The sequence below is a fragment of the Bombina bombina genome, chromosome 6 (assembly GCF_027579735.1).
Source record: "Bombina bombina isolate aBomBom1 chromosome 6, aBomBom1.pri, whole genome shotgun sequence".
Classification (NCBI taxonomy): domain Eukaryota; kingdom Metazoa; phylum Chordata; class Amphibia; order Anura; family Bombinatoridae; genus Bombina; species Bombina bombina.
Window position 1 is genome coordinate 812,846,628 of NC_069504.1, and position 26,361 is coordinate 812,872,988.

The following is a 26,361-nucleotide window of genomic DNA, read 5'->3' on the forward strand; positions in this document are numbered from 1 at the left end:
TGTTTTTCCACCGTTTCCTCTCCTCCCACGTCTGGTTGCCAGAATCAAGCAGGAGAGAGCTTCGGTAGTTCTGATAGCACCTGCGTGGCCACGCAGGATTTGGTATGCAGACCTAGTGGACATGTCCTCGGTTCCACCGTGGACTCTGCCAATGAGGCGGGACCTTCTAATCCAAGGTCCGTTCACGCTTTCAATCTAATTTCTCTGCGTCTGACTGCTTGGAGATTGAACGCCTGATTCTATCAAAGCGTGGTTTCTCTGAGTCGGTCATTGATACCCTGATTCAGGCTAGAAAGCCTGGAAGATCTATCATAAGATTTGGGGCAAATATCTTTATTGGTGTGAATCCAAAGGTTACTCGTGGAGTAAGATTAAGATTCCTAAAATATTGTCTTTTCTCCAAGAAGGTTTGGAGAAGGGATTATCTGCTAGTTCCTTAAAAGGACAAATATCTGCTTTGTCTATTCTACTACACAAACGTCTGGCAGATGTCCCAGACGTTCAAGCATTTAGTCAGGCTTTGGTCAGAATCAAGCCTGTATTTAAACCTGTTGCTCCGCCATGGAGCCTAAACTTAGTTCTTAAAGTTCTTCAAGGGGTTTCGTTTGAACCTATGCATTCCATAGATATTAAGCTTCTATCTTGGAAAGTTTTGTTTTTAGTAGCTATCTCTTTGTCTCGAAGAGTTTCTGAGCTATCTGCTTTACAATGTGATTCCCCTTACCTTGTTTTCCATGCAGATAAGGTGGTTTTGCAAACCAAACCTGAGTTTCTTCCTAAGGTTGTTTCTAATAAGAATATCAATCAAGAGATTGTGGTTCCTTCTCTGTGTCCTAATCCTTCATCTAAGAAGGAACGTCTGTTACACAATCTTGATGTGGTTCGTGCTTTAAAGTTCTACTTACAAGCAACTAAAGATTTCCGTCAAACATCTTTGTTTGTTGTTTATTCTGGTAAACGGAGAGGTCAAAGGGCTATGGCTACCTCTCTTTCCTTTTGGCTGAGAAGCATCATCCGTTTGGCCTATGAGACTGCTGGACAGCAGCCTCCTGAAAGAATTACTGCTCATTCTACTAGAGCTGTGGCTTCCACATGGGCTTTTAAAAATGAGGCTTCTGTTGAACAGATTTGTAAGGCGGCGACTTGGTCTTCGCTTCATACTTTTTACAAATTTTACAAATTTGATACTTTTGCTTCTTCGGAGGCTATTTTTGGGAGAAAGGTTCTACAAGCAGTGGTGCCTTCCGTTTAAGGTCCCTGTCTTGTCCCTCCCTTCATCCGTGTCCTAAAGCTTTGGTATTGGTATTCCACAAGAAAGGATGAATCCGTGGACTCGATACATCTTACAAGAGAAAACATAATTTTTTATTTTATTTTTTATTTTTTTATTTTTTTTATTGAGATTCATTTAAAGGCATACAAGGCTTATATGTCAAAAAACGTATTACAGAAAAAAAAAGTATTTTCATATAATCAACCATTCAACCTGCATTTACAAAAACTAAGTGCAATTATATGACATCAGATATATATATTGAGTTACCAAGTAAGTGCCAGTATAGCTCTGTGCCTTCAAAATTACCTTAAGGGCCACTCTTGGACCCCATATGACCCAATAAACTGAACCAAGGAAGGCAACTACTGAAAACAAGGAAACCACTCTTGGGTCCCCAACAATGAATCTCTATTTTCTGAGGTTTTAAGGTCTAGGTGTTGCAGAGATAAAATGACAGGGGAATCATACTTATTAGCTTTTCAGTGTAGGCAGTTGGGAGGGATATCTATATCAGAACCATAATGTAGGGAGAGCTGATAAACCCCCGAACATGCGAATACATTAGAGTGAGTGGCTGAGAATACAAACTGATATGTAAATTTATCGTTACCCATATGAGTATTGAAAGCTAAAAGAGTAAGTTTGAAGAGGGTAAGAATATATACTTGAGTGTGTATTAACCACCACATAAATGGGCCTTAGTGACTATGGGAAATGTAATTTGATGTACTGCCTCGGCCGCAGACAGCACATCCAAGAGCTAATATAGGTTAAGACAGCCTCTTCAGGGGTCACACTCATAGAGCTTAACAATCTAAAGTCTAAAATGAAGTGCAAAATCATATTCTATGTATGTTTGTACAGGGGTTAAGCTTGGACTGTTATATAACCTCAAATTTTATTTGCTGTGGGTGCTCTCTTTGCCACTTCCTGTTGGGAAGGAGAATATCCCACAAGTAAGGATGAATCCGTAGACTCGATACATCACAAGAGAAATAAATTTATCAGGTAAGCATAAATTATGTTTTTATCCCCTTGGTTGCCAGTAACACATGTACAGAGCAGTGATGTAACGCCCTTGGCTCCTAGAGGTAATCAACCCAGCAATGATTGACCACCCTCATGGTTGCCTGTAACACATATAATAGAAATGCACAGTGTAACATTTTTTTGAGCCATATTTCTAATGCATAAAGGCCTAAAAGGTCCTTTACATTTAGCTGACAGAGGTCTTTTAAGGTCCAGTATTTTTTTTACAGATTTTAATGGACAGCCTGTTAAAATACTGCACTGTCCGGTTGAATACTGGACACTTGGCAACCCTAAGAGCAGATAGACCCCAAGTGTAGAAAACATATTCCTTTATTGTTTTTACATATACTAATACAGAGGAGATTGCAGTTTACAACACCTAGCAATTGATGGTTTCACCACCTTTAGTACCCTGTATATACACAGAAAGATGTCTCCTAGTGTTGGGCAAACTGGATCCCTATGTTTTTTTAATGTAATCCCTCCTCAGCTCAACAGAAGACTCCTACAAATCATATTGTAACATTTTTATGGCATCCAAAAAAATATACAGATTTTATTTGTAACTGTCCAGGCACTTCTGCCATCAATTCATCTCTACTCCCAACATCCGTTCCTTGCACATGATTCTTAAAAAGAAAAATAAACAGTCACTGGGTGCAAAATATATGGGCGTGACGCAGAAATCTGACTCCAGGTTCAGCCATGGCAACAAAGGACAGGAGTATTAAAGAGACAGTAAAATCAAAATTAAATGTTAAATAACTTTTGAATTTACTTCTATTATGAAATTTACTTAGTTCCCTTGGTATCCTTTGTTTAAGAGTAGTCCTAGGTAAACCCAGGAGCAGGTGTTCTGCCAGATGGCTAGACGCATGCCTGTGTTCTATCAGATTCTGCTCCTTTGTCAGAATCTGCTCCTTTGTCAGAATCTGCTCCCTCTGACTGCGCATGCTCTGTATGACGTAATCGCACTCCACATATGTTAAATAGGAATCAATTTCAATCAGCAACATGCGCACTCAGAGGGAGCAGATTCTGACAAGGAAGGTGTGTCGGATCTTGCTGCTGCTATGCACTGTTGAAATTTAAAGGGACAGTATACACTAGAATTGTTATTGTTTAAAAAGATAGGTAATCCCTTTATTACACATTCCCCAGTTTTGCATAACCAACACTGTTATATTAATACACTTTTTACCTCTGTGATTACCTTGTATCTAAGCCTCTGCAGACTGCCCCCTTATCTCAGTGCTTTTGACAGACATGCAGTTTAGTCAATCAGTGCAGACTCCTAAATAACTCCACGGGAGTGAGCACAATGTTATCTATATGACACACACATGAACTAGTACTGTCTAATTGTAAAAAACTATCAAAATGCTCTGAGCTAAGGGGTGGTTTTCAACAGTTTAGAAATCAGTTTCAGCCTAGCTAGGCTTAGCTTTTCAAAAATACCACCAAGGGAACAAAGCAAATTTAATGATAAAAGTCAATTGGAAGACTTCCGGTAGGCGGCTCACCAAGATGGCCACAGCTTCACAATGCTCCGTGATTTACACTGGCTTATGAATGCAGAGTGGCAGAATCTACAGCCATCCATACCTCCCTTGGCAACAAGAGTGCCCGGGAAAACTTTAGGATCAGAGTACTACAACTCCTGGCCTCCGAGAAGGCACTAAAAAGTTAACTTTCGCCTTTGGGCCTGCAGTCGTGCTCACCCCGACAAACAAGATGGTGCACATTACTGAAGCCCTAATTAATGTCTTTGCACCACTATTGGATTCCCTAACAATGGCTATGCGGGAACTTCTCTGTGAAATGCGAAAGCACTGCATACCCGAATACACTAAATCAACTCCTATCTGTGCCATTGAACCTCGGCAGATCTCACTAACTAATCTGGAAGCAGACACTTTGGGTACCGGCATCATAATACGGGTGGAGGAACCACATTCCCCTAACCTTCTACCCCAGCCAAAATACCTGATCATGTTGGAGGCGGGAATAACAAGCGATATGAAAGTCTTTCAGACACTGACTTACCCCACACTTATTCCCACAGACAAACACCAGATCTCAGGATTCTTAACATTCAGTAAAAATGTGGGCGCTAACGGCTCCAAAGTCTATGTCCCGAATCCTTCTCGGTCCTGCTCTCCTGCCGTCAACTTATCACTGCACCCAGCCGGCACGTCTGAACAATACCTTTGTCAGGTGGAGAAGAACAACGCCACAACTCCCAAAACTACTGACACTCAAGCTGAGTTATATACAAGGGGAGCAGACGGCGACAGTGTGATCCATGCTGCAAAGAGGAGTGGACAAGCCGCAGCTGCATCTGATCCATCGCAGGATACTACCTCTCTGCAAGCCCTGGAGTTGGATTCAAGATGGGGCAGCTGCCCTTTAGGTACATTGCTGTACTCACCTCCCGCTATGAGGCAACTCCTCTCCCCTCCGCAAAAAAGCTGCATTCTCCTAAGACATAGATGTCATGCTCCATCCCGTGCTGGAGTCGGGTAATCTGTCTCTTGTTTACAGCCCTATGTCCCAGCTGACTGAGTATCGAAACAACTTTAAGAACTGATATCCTTGTCTAGTTTATCTACTACTGTGAAATACCCAGCATCTCTGAATGTCTGCATGTATCTGTTCAATCCCATCAAGCATGTAAACCTGTTGGTTAGCAGCTGCTCTGATCTGGATGCACTGTTTAGGGACACATATGCTCAACTTTGCTAACGCAACCAGATATAACTTGCTTAACAATTGTTAGGCTACGTTTGTTTTTCAATACATTATTAGATAAGGATATGCATGCCTGGATTAGAGCTGCTCAAGGTTTGCTATATAGGTTGCGCTTCCAACATGTCTCAGTCATATATTCATCCTGAGTATTTCATTGTGGATAGCTCTTTGTATATCCTGCTTTCAAACTTACTGTGCCACTGCTCCACAGAATGGCCCCTTTGATTATCGGGCGTTTGTAAATCCCTCTTATTATCAATGAAACAACATGCTAATTTCTATGTGCAGCTTTAACTAAAGAGGTGCTGATCAGGGCTGGATTGGCCTACCAGGATACCAGGAGATTTCCCGGTGGGCTGCAGCAGCTGGGGCTGGAAAGCTACAATTTAAAGGGGTAATTAATGAATGCAATTTGGTTGTAGAGTTGCTATATAACATCAATCTGACATTTTTATTTAATACAAAGTAATATAACTTAATTCTGAAAAAAATATTGGAGAAGGAGTGTCCCAATAATCCCATTTCTGAAAAATGGGGTATGTGCATTCTACTGACTCAACGGAAAATAATGCTGGTCTTCATATTTTTCCAGGGCTGCTTTGTTTTCCCAGTCCAACCCTGGTGCTGGTTTATCTAACAGCAATGGACTTCCAGTACACAGAGGAACTGTACCAGTGTAACTGCTCAGAGGTTGGTCACTGCATTGTGTTACTATTGTTTTGTGTTAGTTTTTTAATCTTTGCCATGTTGGCTTGCATTTTTGTTTTATGTTTGCCTCGGCTCTTACACGTAGGTTAGGACACAACTCATAACATAACAGAGGATTCCTTATATAGATTTGAAATCGATATGTAATCAATTTATAATTATAACAATTGATCTGCCGGCTCATTTACACATTTATTTCATTCTGCAAAACTCCCATCCTACATCTTTCAATTATTTTAGATAGCTAAACACCGTTAGTACCCTCCTTTTTATTTTTAACCCTTACTAGAACAATCACTTAGGGCTAAGGGTCTCATTGTCAATTTACTCAAATCTTATTATATGCTATTCATGTTTACCAACTGATTATGCTTGTTTGTCATACTTATAGCTTAGTCAGCTGCATATGCAGATCGTGGGAGACCCAGAGCTATAAATCTATGGAGCCGTTTGTCTATCAGATTTCCTGGTCAAAGGGGACGCAATTTAACACATTCCTTTCACACATAGCTGCAACGTTACTTTCCAACTGCACTTAGAACAGACTATGCCAAGTTAATCTCAGCTTTATTTATGCGGTTTACTCTCTCTGCACGTGTAGGAGTTGGACGGTGTTCTCTGCAGCAGTAAGGTAATCTGCTCATCCCCCTCGTGTTTAGAAATTCCTCAAGGCACTGCTATGGAAGGACGGCACTAGCATCTTTCAATAACATGTTGCCTGCAGTTTTGATAAATGTATGTCTGCACTATCTTCCAAATAAGCACCACATAACAACTTAGATCAGGTTACCTCTGTCTCTCTCAATACTGTCACAGTTGGCACTTTGCACAATGCAATTTGAATTTGAATTTCACACATAAATATACCTTACTTTATTTTATGTGCATTGTGCACAAACATGCTGTCACACTTTATTAATTTGATTTAAAAAGTTATGCAAAGTATGGGTCTCTGTACAAAAACTGTCCAGCGTCTTGAACTGTAGGTTCCCTTCTAATTTGACAGCACCACACATAACATAGGCTAATAGAGAAAGCACAGGTTTTTTTTTTGTTTTTGTTTTGCACTAAAAACCCTTATCCTATTTATCAACATTGCATAGACATGTATTTTGGCTTATGTGGAGCTGCATACTAACCACTATATTTATTGTAAACCCGGAGCTGGGATACCTAGCTGGGCATTTGCTTTGGTGCTGTTTTGTTTTGTTTGTTTTTTGTTTGATGTTTGTTTTGTTCTATTTTTGTTTATTATTATAAAATTAAGAGGCACAGGTTCATCATGAGCTGGTATTGGCTAGACATTCCTCTCAGTACATAGATTTAATTACTTTGTGCAGTATCAGGGTTCTGTATTCAAGCTTCTGCAACCCGCACATATAAGAATAATATCTGTCCTAGTTAATATCTCATCTGGTCAATTTGCAAAAAAATGCTCTGCTGGGACTATTATAGTTGATCCCTGCACAGTGAAAAAACTTGGATGTGTAACACTTCTTTCAAAATGTGAATTGTAATCTGTTTATAACGCTGCCTTGTTTGTGCATACAAATGTCTATTTGTACCTGTGTTTCTTTAATAAAAATAATGTTAAAAAAAAAAAAGTCAATTGGAAAGTTGTTTAAAATTGCATGCCCTATCTGAATCATGAAAGTTTTTTTTTTTGGACTTGACTGTCCCTTTAATACTGTCACACAAAACACAAATTAAAAGTGTGTGTATATACACTATACACAGCAGAATCATTACAGTGTTATACAATGTTGCAAATACTGCTGCCATAGTCTGCTAGAGACACATGCAAGCTCCTATCAGCATACCTGGGTTTAAACTTCAACAAAGGATAACAAGAGAACAAAGCTAATTTGCTAATAAAAGTAAATTGAAAAGTTGTTTAAAATGACATGTTTTATCTAGATCATTAAGGTGTAATTTTGACTTTACAGTCTCTTTAACTTGGTGAAGCTGTACTTACTGACTAAACTTGGCACATCTCTTTCAATTGCTTTACACAACTTTCCAATCAAGTTAGTGTAGTAGTCAGCTGTAAAAGTCTCTCCACAAATGCCTTAAATGGATATAAAACACAAAAATTTTCTTTCATGATTCAGATAGAGAATGCAATTTTAAACAACTTTCTAATTTACTTCTATTATCTAATTTGTTTCATTCTCTTGGTATCATTTGTTAAAGGAGCAGCAATGCACTACTGGTTTCTAACTGAAGACATGGGTGAGCCAATGAAAATCGGTATATATATGCAGTGACCAATCAGCAACTAGAACCTAGGTTCTTTGCTGCTCCTGAGCTTGCCAAGATAAACCTTTCAGCAAAGGATAACAAGAGCAGGAAGCAAATTAAATAATAGAAGTAAATTGGAAAGTTGTTTAAAATTGTATTCTCTATCTGAATCATGAAAAAGAAATTTTGGGTTTCATGTCCCTTTAATCTTGCACATGAAATATTTTAGCATGAGAGACATGTTGGTTACAGTGCTTCAGTTGTGGTTATATCTTTAGATTTAATTTCTTTCATGTAATTGGCAAGAGTCCATGAGCTAGTGACGTATGGGATATACAATCCTACCAGGAGGGGCAAAGTTTCCCAAACTTCAATATGCCTATAAATACACCCCTCACCACACCCACAATTCAGTTTAACAAACTTTGCCTCCTATGGAGGTGGTGAAGTAAGTTTGTGCTAAGATTTCTACGATGATATGCGCTTCTCAGCATTGTTGAAGCCCGATTCCACCCAGAGTACAGCGAATGTCAGAGGGACGTGAAGGGAGTATCACTTATTGAATATGATGATTTCCCTAACGGGGGTCTATTTTATGGGTTCTCTGTTATTGGTCGTAGAGATTCATCTCCTACCTCCCTTTTCAGATCGACGATATACTCTCATATACCATTACCTCTGCTAATAACTGTTTCAGTACTGGTTTGTCTATCTGCTATATGTGGATGGGTGTCTTTTGGTAAGTATGTTTTTTATTACTTAAGGCACCCCAGCTATGGTTTGGCACTTTATGCAAATTATATAAAGTTCTAAATATATGTATTGTACTTATATTTGCCATGAGTCAGTTTCATGTATTTCCTTCTGCAGACTGTCAGTTTCATATTTGGGGAAAATAAACATTTTTAAGAAAAAAAATTCTTACCTGGGGTTTAGTCTTTTTTTCAATTGACTACTTTCTTGCAAATTGCGGGCGGTATTAGGCCCGCGGGTGCGCCAAATGCTAGGCTTTGTTGCTTCTTGGCACGAGAATTTTTTTGTCGCGAAAAATATGTCTATGACGCAACTTGACGCCAAAACCTTACACACGGTTATTAGTGACGCGAGTGTCATTTCCGGTTATTATTGGCGCCAAAAAAGTTTTCAGTTAAGTTGTGCGTCATACTTGGCGCCAAACTTTTTCATTATTTTAATACCCCATTGATGTTTGCCTCTTGCCTTTTTCTCTATCAGAGGGCTATGCTATTTGCATTTTTTTCCCATTCCTGAATCTGATCCTGCCTCAGAAGTATCTGCTGGAACCTTGCTGTCTGACATCGGTTTTACCAAAGCTAAGTGCATTTGTTGTAAGATTGTGGAAATTATTTCTCCGAATGTCATTTGTAATAGTTGTCATGATAAACTTTTACATGCAGATAGTGTGTCCATCAGTAATAATACATTGCCAGTTGCAGTTCCTTCAACTTCTAATGTACTTGATATACCTATGAATTTTAAAGAATTTGTTTCTGATTCTATCCAGAAGGCTTTGTCTGCATTTCCACCTTCTAATAAACGTAAAAGGTCTTTTAAAACTTCTCAGTCAGTTGATGAAATTTCAAATGACCAACAACATAATAATTTATCCTCTTCTGATGAGGATCTATCTGATACAGAAGATCCTTCCTCAGACATTGACACTGACAAATCTACTTATTTATTTAAAATAGAGTATATGCGTTCTTTATTAAAAGAAGTATTAATTACTTTGGATATTGAGGTAACCAGTCCTCTTGACGTTAAGTCTAATAAACGTTTAAATGCTGTTTTTAAACCTCCTGTGGTTTCTCCAGGGGTTTTTCCTATTCCTGAGGCTATTTCTGATATGATTTCTAAGGAATGGAATAAGCCAGGTACTTCTTTTATTCCTTCTTCAAGGTTTAAAAAATTGTATCCTTTACCAGCAAATTCTATAGAGTTTTGGGGAAAAATCCCCAAAGTTGATGGGGCTATTTCTACTCTTGCTAAACGTACCACTATTCCTATGGAAGATAGTATTTCTTTAAGGATCCTTTAGATAGGAAACTTGAATCTTATCTAAGGAAAGCCTATTTATATTCAGGTCATCTTCTCAGACCTTCAATTTCTTTGGCTGATGTTGCGGCTGCATCAACTTTCTGGTTGGAGAATTTAGCCCAACAAGAATTGGATTCTGACATATCTAGCATTATTCGCTTACTGCAACATGCTAATCATTTTATTTGTGATGCCATTTTTGATATTATCAAAATTGATGTTAGATCCATGTCTTTAGCTAGAAGAGCTTTGTGGCTTAAATCTTGGAATGCTGATATGACATCTAAATCTAGATTACTATCTCTTTCTTTCCAAGGTAATAATTTATTTGGTTCTCAGTTGGATTCTATTATTTCAACTGTTACTGGGGAAAAGGGAGTTTTTCTGCCTCAGGATAAAAAAACTAAGGGTAAATCTAAGGCTTCTAACCGTTTTCGTTCCTTTCGTCAAAATAAGGAACAAAAACCCAATCCTTCCCCCAAGGAATCTGTTTCCAATTGGAAGCCTTCCTCAAATTGGAATAAATCCAAGCCATTTAAGAAACCAAAGTCAGCCCCTAAGTCCGCATGAAGGTGCGGCCCTCATTCCAGCTCAGCTGGTAGGGGGTAGATTAAGGTTTTTCAAGGATATTTGGATAAATTCTGTTGAAAATCAATGGATTCAGAGCATTGTCTCTCAAGGGTATTGAATAGGATTCAGAGTAAGATCTCCTGTGAGAAGTTTTTTTTCTCTCACGTATCCCAGCAAATCCAGTAAAAGCTCAGGCTTTCCTGAAGTGTGTTTCAGACCTGGAGTCTTCAGGGGTAATCATGCCAGTTCCTTTTCAGGAACAAGGTTTGGGGTTTTATTCAAATCTATTCATTGTCCCAAAGAAGGAAAATTTATTCAGACCAGTTCTGGATCTGAAAATTTTGAATCGTTATGTAAGAGTACCAACTTTCAAGATGGTGACTATAAGGACTATTCTGCCTTTTGTTCAGCGAGGACATTATATGTCCACAATAGACTTGCAGGATGCATACCTTCATATTCCGATTCATCCAGAACATTATCAGTTCCTGAGATTCTCTTTTCTAGACAAGCATTACCAATTTGTTGCTCTTCTATTTGGCCTAGCAACAGCTCCAAGAATCTTTTCAAAGGATCTAGGTGCCCTACTCTCTTCTTCGGAAACATGGTTGGAGGATCAATTTACCAAAAAGTTTCTTGATTCCTCAGACAAGGGTCACCTTTTTAGGCTTCCAGATAGATTCAGTGTCCATAACTCTGTCTCTAACAGACAAGAGATGTTTAAAATTGGTTGCAGCCTGCCGGCACCTTCAGTCTCAGCCATTCCCTTCAGTGGCTATGTGCATGGACAGCTTTGTATGCTGAACCAATGGTGCAGGGATTATACAAAGATATCACAATTAATATCCTTAAATCCCAATGTTCGACACTCTCTGACGTGGTGGATAGATCACCATCGTTTAGTTCAAGGGGCTTCTTCTGTTCGGCCAACCTGGACTGTGATCACAACAGATGCAAGTCTTTCAGGTTGGGGAGCTGTTTGGGGATCTCTGACAGCACAAGGGGTTTGGAAATCTCAAGAGGCAAGATTACCAATAAATATTTTAGAACTATGTGCAATTCTCAGAGCTCTTCAGTTTTGGCCTCTGTTAAAGAGAGAACCGTTCATTTGTTTTCAGACAGACAATATCACAACAGTGGCATATGGCAATCATCAGGGTGGGACTCACAGTCCACAAGCTATGAAAGAAGTATCTCGGATACTTGCTTGGGCGGAATCCAGCTCCTGCGGTGCATATCCCAGGTGTAGACAATTGGGAGGCGGATTATCTCAGCCGTCAGACTTTACATCCAGGGGAGTGGTCTCTCCATCTAGATGTCTTTTCTCAGATTGTTCAGATGTGGGGTCTTCCAGAGATAGATCTCATGGCCTCTCATCTAAACAAGAAACTTCCCAGATACCTGTCCAGGGATGTTTAGGCGGAAGCAGTGGATGCGCTGACACTTCCTTGGTGTTATCATCCTGCTTACATTTTACCGCCTCTAATTCTTCTTCCAAGAGTGATCTCCAAAATCATCATGGAACAATTGTTTGTGCTGCTGGTGGCTCCAGCATGGCCACACAGGTTTTGGTATGCGGATCTGGTTCGGATGTCCAGTTGCCAACCTTGGCCACTTCCGTTAAGGCCGGACTTACTGTCTCAAGGTCCGTTTTTCCATCAGGATCTCAAATCATTAAATTTGAAGGTATGGAAATTGAATGCTTAGTACTAAGTCATAGAGGTTTCTCTGACTCAGTGATTAATACTATGTTACAAGCTCGTAAATCTGTCTCTAGACAGATTTATTATAGAGTTTGGAAGACTTACATTTCATGGTGGTCTTCTCATAAATTCTCTTGGCATTCTTTTAGAATTCCTAGAATTTTACAGTTTCTTCAGGATGGTTTGGATAAGGGTTTGTCTGCAAGTTCCTTGAAAGGACAAATCTCTGCTCTTTCTGTTTTACTTCACAGAAAGATTGCTATACTTTCTGATATTCACTGTTTTGTACAGGCTTTAGTTCGTATTAAGCCTGTCATTAAATCAATTTCTCCTCCTTGGAGTCTTAATTTGGTTTTGCAGGCTTAACAGGCTCCTCCATTTGAGCCTATGCATTCTTTGGACATTAAACTACTTTCTTGGAAAGTGTTGTTCCTTTTGGCTATCTCTTCTGCTAGAAGAGTTTCTGAGTTATCTGCTCTTTCCTGTGAGTCTCCTTTTCTGATTTTTCATCAGGATAAGGCAGTTTTGCGGACTTCTTTTCAATTTTTACCTAAGGTTGTGAATTCTAACAACATTAGTAGAGAATTGTTGTCCCTTCCTTGTGTCCTAATCCTAAGAATTATTTGGAAAGATCCTTACATTCTTTGGATGTGGTAAGAGCTTTGAAATATTATGTGGAAGCTACTAAAGATTTCAGGAAGACTTCCAGTCTATTTGTTTTATTTTCTGGTCCTAGGAAAGGTCAGAAGGCTTCTGATGTTTCCTTGGCCTCTTGGTTAAAGCTTTTGATTCATCAAGCTTATTTGGAGTTGGGTAAGGCCCCGCCTCAGAGAATTACAGCTCATTCTACTAGATCAGTCTCCACTTCATGGGCCTTTAAGAATGAAGCTTCAGTTGATCAGATTTGCAAAGCGGCAACTTGGTCCTCTTTGCATACATTTACTAAATTCTACCATTTTTATGTATTTGCTTCTTCAGAAGCAGTTTTTGGTAGAAAAGTTCTTCAGGCAGCTGTTTGAGTTTGATTCTTTTGATTATGTTTTTTCTTTCATTTATGAGAATAAACTTTTTTTTGGGTTGTGGATTAATTTCTTCAGCGGAAAATGGCTGTTTTTTATTTTTATCCCTCCCTCTCTAGTGACTCTTGCGTGGAGTTCCACATCTTGGGTATTGCTATCCCATACATCACTAGCTCATGGACTCTCTCCAATTACATGAAAGAAAACATAATTTATGTAAGAACTTACCTGATAAATTAATTTCTTTCATATTGGCAAGAGTCCATGAGGCCCACCCTTTTTATGGTGGTTATGATTTTTTTTATAAAGCACAATTATTTCCAAATTTCTTTTGTTGATGCTTTCTACTCCTTTCTTTATCACCCCACTGCTTGGCTATTCGTTAAACTGAATTGTGGGTGTGGTGAGGGGTGTATTTATAGGCATTTTGAGGTTTGGGAAACTTTGCCCCTCCTGCTAGGATTGTATATCCCATACGTCACTAGCTCATGGACTCTTGCCAATATGAAAGAAATGAATTAATCAGGTAAGTTCTTACATAAATTATGTTTTTCTTATGTACAAAACATCACCTAAAATTGATTGTTCGAAGTCAGATGAATCCCTTGTGGATCCAGGTATTTTGCATATTGTCAATTTTTGGTCAACCTCCACCATGTCGTGGATTTATTGTATGGTTTCTTAAAGGGACAGTCTACACTAGAATTGTGTTTACAAAAGATAGATAATCCCTTTATTACTCATTCCCCAGTTTTGTACAGCCAACATGGTTATATTAATATACTTTTTACCTCTGTGATTACCTTGTATCTAAGACTCTGCAGACTGCCCCCTATTTTGGTTCTTTTGACAGACTTACATTGTAGCCAATCAGTGCTGACCCCTAGGTAACTCTATGGGCATGAGCACAATGTTATCTATATGGCACACATGAACTAACACCCTCTAGTTGTGTGCTTTTTAAAAATGCATTCAGATAAGAGGCGACCTTCAAGGGCTAAGAAATTAGCATATGAGCCTACCTAGGTTTAGCTTTCAATTAAGAATACCAATAGAACAAAGCAAAATTAAAGGGACACTCAACTCACAGTAAACTTTCATTATTCAGATAGAGCATGCAATTTTAAACTTTCCAATTTACTTCCATTAAAAAAAAGTGCACAGTCTTTTTATATTTAAACTTTTTGAGTCACCAGCTCCTACTGAGCATGTGCAAGAATAAATGTGTATGCATTTGTGATTGGCTGATGGCTGTCACATGGTACGTGTATACATTTGTGATTGGCTGATGGCTGTCACATGGTACAGGGGGAGTGGAAATAGACATAACTTTTAAAATTGTTAGAAAAAAAATCTACTACTCATTTGAAGTTCAGACTAAGTGCTATTGCATTGTCTTGTTATCTTGCATTTGTTGATTATGCAAATCTACTCTGTTTACTGATCCTTTAATGTTAAAATTAAAATGGAAAATTGTTTAAAATGACATGCCCTATCTGAATCATGAAAGTTTATTTTTGACTAGAATGTCCCTTTAAGTGGCAACTGTAGTTGGGTAACCAAAGAGTAAGCATCCTCACACAATCTTTTCTAAACATTATCCCAACACCACTGTGGGGTATGATGGAAAAGGGTCATCTGATTGATTGAACATATCTTTATGAATTTCTGTTGCAGGTTTTTTGTTTGTTTTTTCTGAGCACTATTTAATTTTGCTTTCTTTTCTACAAATTTCTCAACAGCTAACACAAAATTTCCTGTAAATAAGAAAAGGTTACTTTTACATTTGCAAACTTAAAAGTATATACTGGGGAACCGTGTCCTAGCTGCGTTCTGGTAAGTATGCACATCTCATGAGCTCTGGAAAAAGTTTTGATATTCCGCTGGCTATCAAACATCCATAACAGGATCGATGTAAGATTTCTCAAAAATCTCAGTGTTTTACATTGGGTGGCTCTGTTATTATTTTGTTTTGCTGTTTTCGTGATACTAGACCAAAAATTGGACATAGGCCTAGAGCTGCGGCTCAGCATTAGGTTAAACCCCCCAGAGAGACTGGGTTATTTTTCCCCCACTGCGCTGTCTTATCTTAACATAATAGACCGTAACACATAATAGACCGTAACACATCTCCGGAATCCTACCACTAGGAGTCTTCTATAATAGTCAGCAACCATGCTAACCGAAAAGCCATTATAACACCTGGACGACATCTTTCTTAGCAGGAAGAATTCTTTCAGTTCCTTATGGATAAGATGCTGCCAGATCATATATTAGAAAGTATTGGGGATGGTATTATGGGGCTTACACAGCCAGATCATATTATGGAGACACAGCTTCTCTCTGATAGTGAAATGCCAATTCATCAGACATGACAGTATGACAAGGTAGAAGTTCTGAAGCAAAGAAGAAATGTCTCAATGACAGATCACATACATCACAAAATACTTCAATGCCTCCTCCAATAAATAAAGAACACTGGATCCCGACGCCTTATTGTAGGAAAAAATTACTGATGGAAATTCAAGACATACCAAGAACCATAACAACATTTCAACTACCATGGAGGGCGGGAGTTTTTTCACTTGCAGCACCGCTCAATCTTGCTGACACACTAACCTTAGAATATGCCTCTGATGGCCGACCACCATTCTCTTGGCTCAAACCTGTGGAAAACCCCATACAGACGACATTATGGCTTGATAGTATCCCATTCACTATATGGCATGCAAGGGATAAATACGAGATATTACAATATCAATCACCGCACTGTTGTACTGGATTGTTAATGGATCTCATTCTCAACACTAATGGTATATCAACATGGACCCTGATTTATAAAAGAGACTTGGATTTCCCCATTGTGCTCCTGTTGGGACTTTTAATACTTATGCTGTGCTTTTATACAGACAGGTGTGATCCAGCCTTCAGAGAGGGATAATATGATTTGGATTGAATCATTATACTTCAAGTTGCTGTGAATAATGTAATCTATATTTAAGTGCAACATTATCTAATAATATATTTGTTTACATGTTTTACTGTTTAAAGTTGTGTTTATAGTAAACTGCTACTGTTGAGGATATTATTTAAATCCCCTAAAATGCAAACTTTAGTTTTATAATGCAGAAATCCTCTAAGATATGTGGCTTACTATTTTCTTTACTTAGCACATAATATTCCATTTTATTTCATGGCACTCCAGATAATTGGATATTATCTATATGTAGTTTCGTTAACATTCTAATGTTCAAAATGCAATTAAGAAACTCTCGGCTAGATTACGAGTTGTGCGTTAGGCTGAAAAAGCAGCGTTAACAGGTCCTAACCAGTGTTCCCTATAAGGCCTGAATTTGTGAGCAACCCAGCAGTGAAGCAGTTAATAAGGAAACCATACCTTGCTGTCTTTATTGTGTAGTGTTTGCTAACTGCAGGGTGTGGTTCACTAATTAACTGTTTCACTGCAGGGCTGCTCACAAAATCTGTCCTTAGAGGGAACACTGGTCCTAATGCTGCTTTTTCACTACCGCTGGTATTACGAGTCTTGCAGGTTTAGGAGCACCGCACACTTCTTTGGCCTTACCGCAAAACGACTTACGTAAACTTCGTAAAGTCTTTTTCTATGGGACTTCCATAGCGCCGGTATTACGAGTCTGTCCTGGGAGGCCAAAAAGTGAGCGGTACACCCTCTACCTCCAAGATCCCTAACGCATTTTAAAGTCAGTAGTTAAGAGTTTTATGGTACAACGCTGTAACATAAAACTCATAACTAAAGTGCTAAAAAGTACACTAACACCCATAAACAAACTATTAACCCCTAAACCGAGGCCCTCCCGCATCGCAAAACACTAAAATAAAATTTTTAACCCCTAATCTGCCGCTCCGGACATCGCCGCCACTAGAATAAACATATTAACCCCTAAACCGACGCACTCCCGCCTCGCGAACACTAGTTAAATATTATTAACCCCTAATCTGCCGTCCCTAACATCGCCGCCACCTACATTATACTTATTAACCCCTAATCTGCCGCCCCCAACGTCGCTGCCACTATTCTAAATTTATTAACCCCTAAACCTAAGTCTAACCCTAACACCCCTTAACTTAAATATAATTTAAATAAATCTAAATAAAATTACTATCATTAACTAAATTATTCCTATTTAAAACTAAATACTTACCTATAAAATAAATCCTAAGCTAGCTGCAATATAACTAATAGTTACATTGTAGCTAGCTTATGGTTTATTTTTATTTTACAGGCAAGTTTGTATTTATTTTAACTAAGTAGAATAGTTATTAAATAGTTATTAACTATTTAATAACTACCTAGCTAAAATAAATACAAATTTACCTGTAAAATAAAACCTAACCTAAGTTACAATAACACCTAACACTACACTACAATTAAATAAATTAACTAAATTAAAAACAATTAAATAAATTAAATTAGATAAATCACAAAAAAAAACTAAATTACAGAAAATAATAAACAAATTACAAGATATTTAAACTAATTACACCTAATCTAATAGCCCTATCAAAATAAAAAAGCCCCCCCCAAAATAAAAAAAAAACCCTAGCCTAAACTAAACTACCAATTGCCCTTAAAAGGGCCTTTTGCGGGGCATTGCCCCAAAGAAATCAGCTCTTTTATCTGTAAAAAAAATACAAACAACCCCCCAACAGTAAAAGCCCCCACCCACACAACCAACCCCCCAAATAAAATACTAACTAAAAAACCTAAGCTCCCCATTGCCCTGAAAAGGGCATTTGGATGGGTATTGCCCTTAAAAGGGCAGTTAGCACTTTTGCGGCCCAAAGCCCTAACCTAAAAATAAAACCCACCCAATACACCCTTAAAAAAACCTAAGACTAATCCCCTGAAGATCGACTTACTGTTCTGAAGACCGGACATCCATCCTCAAGGAAGCGGCAGAAGTCTTCATCCAACCGGGCCGAAGTCCTCAACGAAGCCGGGAGAAGTCTTCATCCAAGCCGGGCAAAGTGGTCCTCCAGACAGGCAGAAGTCTTCATCCAGACGGCATCTTCTATCTTCATCCATCCGACGCGGAGCAGCTCCATCTTCAAGACATCCAACGCGGAGCATCCTCTTCATCCGGAGTCTTCTTACTGAATGACGGTTCCTTTAAGTGACGTCATCCAAGATCACCACAGATGCAAGTCTTACAGGTTGGGGAGCTCTCTGGGGTCTCTGACAGCACAAGGAGTTTGGAATCCTCGAGAGGCGAGGTTACCAATCAATATCCCGGAACTCTGTGCTCTCTTCAGAGCTCTTCAGGCTTGGCCTCTGTCTAAAAATGAATGTAAGGTTCTCTTTTCAATAGACAATATCAACAACAGCGTCATATGTCAATCATCAAGGGGGAACTCACAGTTCCCTAGCTATGAAAGAAGTATATTGAATACTTTTTTGGGGGTCGAATCCAATTCTTGTCTAATCACTGCGATTCATATCCCAGGTGTAGACAACTGGGAAGCAGATTATCTCAGCCGTCAATCTCTACATCCGGGGGAGTGGTCTCTCCATCCAGATGTATTCTATTGTATTGTACAAATGTGGGTACTTCCAGAAATAGATCTGATGGCCTCTCGTCTGAACAAGAAACTTCCCAGGTAACTCTCTAGGTCCAGGGATCCTCAGGCGGAAAGGATGGATGCTCTAGCAGTACCCTGGTCTTACCAACCTGCTTACATTTTTCCTCCTCTGGTTCTAATACCAATAGTGATCTCAAAGATCATAATGGAACAATCTTATGTGTTTCTAATAGCCCCAGCTATACAGGATTTGGTATGCAGACTTTATCAGAATGTCCAGTAGCCCGCCTTGGCCTCTTACTCTAAGGTCCAACCTCTTGTCTCAAGCTCCGTTCTTCCATCCAGACCTTAAATCTCTAAACTTGATGGCATGAAAATGTTATGTTTAGTCCTCAGTCATAGAGGTTTCTCTGACTCTGTGATTAACATTATGATTCAGACTTGCAAGCCTGTTTCAAGGAAGATCTACCACAAAGTTTGGAAAACATATTTCATGGTGTTCTTCTCATGATTATTCCTGGCATTCCTTTCAGATTCCTAGGATTCTCCAGTTTCTTCAGGATGGTTTGGATAAGGGTTTGTCTGCCAATACCTTAAAAGGACAAATCTCTGCTCTTTCTGTTTTATTTCACAGAAAGATTGATCCCCTTCCTGATATTCACTGTTTGGTACAGGCTTTAAATTCATATTAAACATGTCATTAAATCCATTTCTCCTCCCTGGAGTCTAAATTTGGTATTGAAGATTATGCAGGCTCTCCCTTTGGAGCCTATGCATTCTTTGGACATAAACTATTTTCTTGGAAAGTATTCTTTCTCTTGACTATCTCTTCTGCTAGAAGAATTTCTGAATTGTCTGCTCTCTCTTGTGCATCTCCTTATCTGATTTTCCATCAAGATAAAATTGTTTTGCGGACTTCAAATTTTTACCTAAAGTTGTAATTTCTAACAACATTAATAGGGAAATTATTGTTCCTTCTTTGTGTCCTAATCCTAAAACTACTATTGAAAGATCTTTACACTCTTTGCATGTCATTAGAGCTTTGAAATACTATGTAGATGCTACAAAGGATTGCACAGACTTGCATAGCAGATTTTTTTAGAAGTTAAAGGGCCTTGTGAATATTGCTGTGGTCCCTGTCAACAAACCAAATACCATTCCATTGTTCACTCCTAAAGCTTTCTACACAAAGGTGTGAAATATTCACTTGCCTGGGTTTTCGATAAAACCTGTTTTCAGAAGGTAATTTAAGGTCATCCACATATGTTCATCATATCCAATATGAGAAATATTTCATTTTTATTTAACATATCAGTGTGTCTACAACATATGTGACATATGTTATGTGGATTCAGTTCTTGATCTATATGCTACTCTTCAGGAAGGTTTGCTTTAGTTCCTTGGGTTGTTATCATAGTCCCAAGGATATATAATAGGTTTCAGATCTAGGCCTCCCAGGGGAAGTTTTTTTCTCCCCTATGTACCTAGGATTCCTGTTGGTCTCAGGTAGATGAGAACTCCAATCTATATGTTGTTCCATGAAATAGGGGGAACTTTCAATCTTTTCTGACCTAGAAACTTTGAACAAGTTTCTTTAGTTCCTATTCTGTGAGGTCAGTTATGACCTCTTTTGTTTTGCGAATGCTTACCTTTATGTTCTTATTTCTAAGAACATCTTTAGTTTCTGAGATTTACTTTGCAGTTTGTTACTTTTACTTTTGGTCTGGCTACAGTTTGCATAACGTTTTGGGTACTTTTTTTTATCTGTAATCAGTTTTCAGGTTATTGCTGTATTTCGTGGTCAGGATAATATCTTGGTCCAAGCAGTATTTCTCTTCTACAGTCAGTTGTTATTTTTTTAACAAAATTGGTTAGAAAATCTTTTTTTTCCAGTCTTTTGGTTCCTTAGATAAAGGTTTTCTTTTCTGGGGCTTAGACAGTGGAAGCTGTACTTTTGTATGTAAGATCCTCCTGTTTCTATTTTTTCTTTCAGTTGCTCTTTGCATGGAGGTGTCAGGTTTTATGGTTGTGGCCTTGGTTGTTTTTTGTTTGCCCGCCTTTTATGAGTCTTTACATATGTGTCTTTTACAATTATATAGGGTTCTGACTCTGATGTCTCTGAGGATTTGTGTGCTTTCTGTTTTTGTCTTAGTGGCTGAACTATTAGCTTTTTTTTTTATTGGAGGGGGGGTATTTTTGTTCATGCTTCTTCATCTGTATTCTTACAGATACAATAGATAGGTGGTCACCTGGGGTCTCAGAAGGGCATAAGGAGTTTGGTCTCCTTGGGAGGTTACCTATTATTATTTTTAACTCCATGCATTATTCAGGGCCTTTCAGGGTTGGCCTGTTTTGAAGAGAGTTTTTTCTTGTTTCAGATTGAACTATGTTACATATGTAGCTTGTGTCTGTCATCAGGGGGGAATCTGCAGTACTCTTCTTATGAGGTTTGTATTTTAATTTATTCCTGGGCAGGAATTTATTTCGTCTCATTCTTATTCCAAAACTGATTTTTTCTTCATTCTCTTGCTATCTTTATTTGAAAATGCAGGAATCTAAGCTTAGGAGCTGGTCCATTTTTGATTCAGCACCCTGGGTAGTGCTTGCTGTTTGGTGGCTACATTTAGCCACCAATCAGCAAGTGCTACCCAGGTGCTAAAACAAAAATGGGCCGGCTCCTAAGCTTAGATTTATGCTTTTTCAATTAAAGATAGCAAAAGAATGAAGAAAACTTAATAATAGGAGTAAATTAGAAAGTTGCTTAAAATTGCATGCTCTATCTGAATCATGACAAAATGTGGGGTTAGTATCCCTTTAAGTTACTTTTTTTACCTGTTTACTTTGCATTGCCTTTTCTATGCTCTGATGGGGTTGTGGATTTAGTGTCTCAGTGAAACAAATGTTTCTTAGATCCCACCCTTTTCTTTTATTTATTGTGGACTTCACAGCTTGGGTATTTGTTCCTAGGAGTAATGGATTGTGGACTCTCACCACCAGTATGAAAGAAAACATAATTCATGCTCACCTGATATATTAATTTCTTTCATGGTGGTGAGAGTCTACGAGACCCCACCCTGTTTTCTTCTGCTTTTTTTTTTTTTGGCTCTTATTCTTTTTTTCCCTACCTCATTTTGTTCGGCTATACGTTAGACTGAGGTATCTCTGAGGTGGGGGAGGTTTTATAGAGTTCTTGGGGTTTGGGAATCTTTGCTCCTCTTAGGGCTAGATTTATTAACGCCCTACAGCTGCAAGTTCTCACAAGAACTTGCTCGCCGTCATTTATCACTAAGCCTCTTCGCCACCTCTAATGTGGCGAAATTCAACCTCATCGGTCTAGTCAGACCGAGGAGATTGACAGCTCCTGCCCGCGTGTGATTGGATGTGCGCGGGCAGGGGGCGAGATTGCACGCAAGCACAAAATTGCGCTCGTGTGCAATGCCGAATACCTGCGGGTATTTTCGCCCCGCCTCAGCCTTAATAAATCTAGCCCTTAGTGGTAGGGAAGAGTAATTCCCAGGAGTAATGGATTGTGGATTCTCACTACCACGAAAATAATCAGGTAAGCATAAATTATGTTTTTGCACTATAATGGCCCTTTAATATATGTTTAAAAACCTGCTCATCCACTTGGGCTGTGCAAAATAAGTATCCTGCCATTCACTATTGTCATATGATAACATAGAAGCTCCCCCAAACATCTATGTGATACTGTATGGATGAAAGTTTCTCTATTTTATCATCTTATTAAATGTTATAGCCAGTCATAAAGCACCACTTTTGGATACACACCATTACTGTATTTGTCCCCTTTAATTAATATGATGATCACCATGGTGACGGTTATCAAAATCTGAATAGCTAATGCCAACGTAGAAAATTTCTTCTAAACCAGTCATTGAAAGAATAAGGAAAAACAAATCAGCGACCAATGGGAATTGTGAAAAAGGCAAAAGTCAAGACGTCACCGGAAAGGGGTGTGGCTTTTCGCCGGAAGCGGAGGCACCGGCGGGGAGATGGCGCCGAGCTCGAAATCTGACCGGGGAGGAAACCGGAAATGGGGCCCACGGGATCACGTTATCCGGCAACTGGACCGCGTAAAGGTACTGGCAATACGCAGATTGGAGTCACATAGCTGACTGGAACCTGGCTGCAGCACGTTCTTATGGGCTGTGCGTTTGTACCAAGGCCAGGGCCTTAGACAATAAAACTATCCATGGAAAAGGGCAGTGGCTAATAATGCAGTTTCAGTGGAGAGCTATACAGTGATTCGGGGAATAAACAAACCTCACCCCAAATAGTGCTGGGTAGTGCCTAGGATAATTATTGCTCTACGGAAAGCTGTAGGGGTGCAGGGCTAATGCTTCCATATTATAGGACGATGGGCAAGGATTTATACATTTCTAGAGAGAGAGAGAGAGAGAGAGAGAGGTGCGTATGAAACAGATAAGGCCTCTGGGAAGAGATAAGCTTTCGGCGCAAAGCAAGATTTACTTTGCAGTGACTGGATTCAAAGCACCTGCAAGAGAACTGGAAATGCAGCGGGTTATAATAATAATACTCGACCTCCAAATAGAGCCTAACACTAGAGAAATAAATCATCCTGGGTTTGCCTGGTAGTGTTTGTGTTTAAAATACAATTTCTAGATAACATTCACCTTGTGGAGAACCCAATAATATTGAGGTAATGACTCTCGTGGGAGGGTCTGTGCACTGATTACAGTAATGCACCACAACAAGCATGTGTAGTGGCTGAGGTAAAATGCCTCTGCTTGTGTCAATAAAACCTTAAAGGGACAATCAAGTCCAAAAAAACCTTTCATTTTTCAAATAGGGCATGTAATTTTAAACAACTTTCCAATTTACTTTTATCAACAATTTTGCTTTGTTCTCTTGGTATTCTAGTTGAAAGCAAACCTAGGGAGGCACATATGATAATTTCTAAGCCCTTGAAGGCCGCCTCTATTTTATTTACTTTTCACAGCAGGGGAGAGCAAGCTCATGTAGGCCATATAGATAGCGTTGTGATCACGCTAGTGGCAGACACTGCACTAATTGGCTAAAATGCAAGTCAATAGATAATAACTAAAAGTCATGTGATTAGGGGCGGTCAGAAGATGCTTAGATACAAGTTAGTCACAGAAGTAAAAAGTGTATTAATATAACAGTGTTGGTTTTGCAGAACTGGGGAATGGGTAATAAAGGGATTATCTATCTTTTTAAACAACAAAAATTCTGGTGTTGACTGTCCCTTTTAAAGGAGCGATATGCAGTGGCTTCACAGAGAGCTTTTCCTTGATGTAGTTAATAACAATGTAAACACCTTCCCTAGGAACAGCTCGGCAAGGCCTGTGAAATTAAAGTGAAAGTACATTTTAACAAACCGTATTAAAGTGATAGTTAATTCTCATCATAAACCTTAATGCCATCAATCCATCTTATCACCCTGTATCTAGTCACCAAGTTTTTTTTTTTTGTCAAGACCCATAGTTATTTTTTTTTTTTTTTTAATACTATTTTTTGCACATACCGTACTTAATAATCCTCTGCCCACCCGCTCATTTCCTGGTTTTTCTCTTTCAGAAGTAAGAGTGGTCCCACCCACTCTTACGTGGTCATCCATGCACGCTCCAGTGAAGCATCTTGTATTGCGCATGCATTAAAATACAATCTCTGCTGTGATGCATAGTAAAACAATGAATCACTCGATTCATTGTTTTGCATCGTAGCAGAGATCGTATTATCTGTTCCTGTGCCATCAATGCACATGCATGAGCGCGCATCTATACAGGCAGGAGATTCAATGAGACACGCATGCGTAGTTTAAGTTGGGGGCGTGTAGTTAGTCTGTTGGGACGCCACTGGGGAACCAATGATAAAGGACGATTTTCGTCATATCAAAATTATTATTTTTTTTTTTATATATATATCCAGGCGGAGTGACGGCGATATAGCATAGCGGATTGTGAGGTACTATTCTAAGATTATTAGTACCAAAAAATTAAAAATCATGAATTAAAGTCAAGCTAATTTTGCATGTACTTAGCAGTGGGGCTTTGAGGTGCACGGAAGTTTACTTTTCCTTTAATGCCATGGATTCAAATTATAACTATATATAGTCGCTAACTTTTATTTTTTTGCATTCGTTATTATTTGATCTCTCATACCGTTTTGTATGTTCCTCGGCTCATTTCCTGGTTTAGTTATGTTACACGCAAGAGCGGTCCCACCCGCTCTACACGAGTTCATTTGTATGTGCTCGCGTGAATAAACTTTTATTGCGCATGCGCCAAAATATGATCTCTGCTGTGATACATATACATTTACTTTATAGGTGCAAGATTTAAAACAATTAAGTATTATATACTCGTTTTGTGAAGCAGTAACTAGTTACGATTGCTTTGTGCCAATGCAGCTACGTCATTGGCTGTGTTTCCCTGTTGAGGTCAATGCGCATGCGTGTCCCATGAACGTGCAATTGAAGGTGGGGGCATAGAGTGAATATTTTTAGACGCCACTGTGGGACTCACCAATAAAATGTGTTAAAGCGATATTCATAATTGCAAAATAAAGTTGTTGTTTTCTTTGGAGGCAGGCAGAGGAAAGGCGATATAGTAATGTGGATTGTAAGGTACAATTATGTGATAGAGAAGATTTTACAAAATCATGAATTAAACTCAACATATTTTAAGCTGTATTTTGCATTGCACATATAGCTTGTGGATAGTTTACTTTCACTTTAATTTTTCCAAAAGAGAGAGATCTGTATTAGCATTTTTCCTGGTAAGAAATGTGCAGCAGTTGGAAAAATAATCTTCTATGGAGAATTAGGCAGTGACTTTAGTAATACTATGCATTCAGTCTGAGCAGTGAGTAATACAACCTATTCTATTCAGTTGTTAGTGTTTGGAGCAATATTACTATCCTATGGCAGATCTTTATGGCAGTTGGTGTATTAACACCCCAAGGAAAAAATGGGTATTTGCTGGGTATAAGATACCTCTGAGGAGAGGCATGGTTTTATTGTACTAATATCTCTTGTGTGGATTACCAAGCAGCAGATGGGTTGATAACTCCTGAAGATAGCTGTGCAGAAACTGAACCCTCCACCAGAAAAAGATGTGCACAAACTGCCACAAAGAACTAGGCAGTGACGGGGATAATACCTTGCAGCCCACTGTTCTCCACAAAAATATTGACAACTGGGTGGCATAAAGAAGCCAGGTGAAGGCATTGCTCTAATTTTTAAAATGGTAAAGGGACAGTCTAGGCCAAAATAAACTTTCATGATTCAGATAGAGCATGTAATTTTAAACAATTTTCCAATTTACTTTTATCACCAATTTTGCTTTGTTCTCTTGGTATTCTTAGTTGAAAGCTTAACCTAGGAGGTTCATATGCTAATTTCTTAGACCTTGGAGCCCACCTCTTTCAGATTGCATTTTAACAG

At 38.8% G+C, this 26,361-nt stretch overlaps 1 protein-coding gene across 2 annotated transcripts in view; it reads left to right on the plus strand.

Moving 5' to 3' along the window:
• The first annotated feature begins 5,658 nt into the window (after positions 1 to 5,658).
• The window catches only part of DCAF15 (DDB1 and CUL4 associated factor 15), a 51,890-nt gene continuing 31,187 nt past the window's right edge, over positions 5,659 to 26,361 (plus strand). Inside the window, exon 1 of one of the 2 annotated variants that reach the window (XM_053718168.1) lies at positions 5,659 to 5,749. In XM_053718168.1, the coding sequence (XP_053574143.1) occupies positions 5,702 to 5,749 (48 nt within the window). In that variant the 5' untranslated portion in view covers positions 5,659 to 5,701. Of the gene's footprint in view, positions 5,750 to 22,872; positions 23,015 to 26,361 lie in introns of those variants that run through there. The other variant, XM_053718167.1, reaches the window with a different exon arrangement.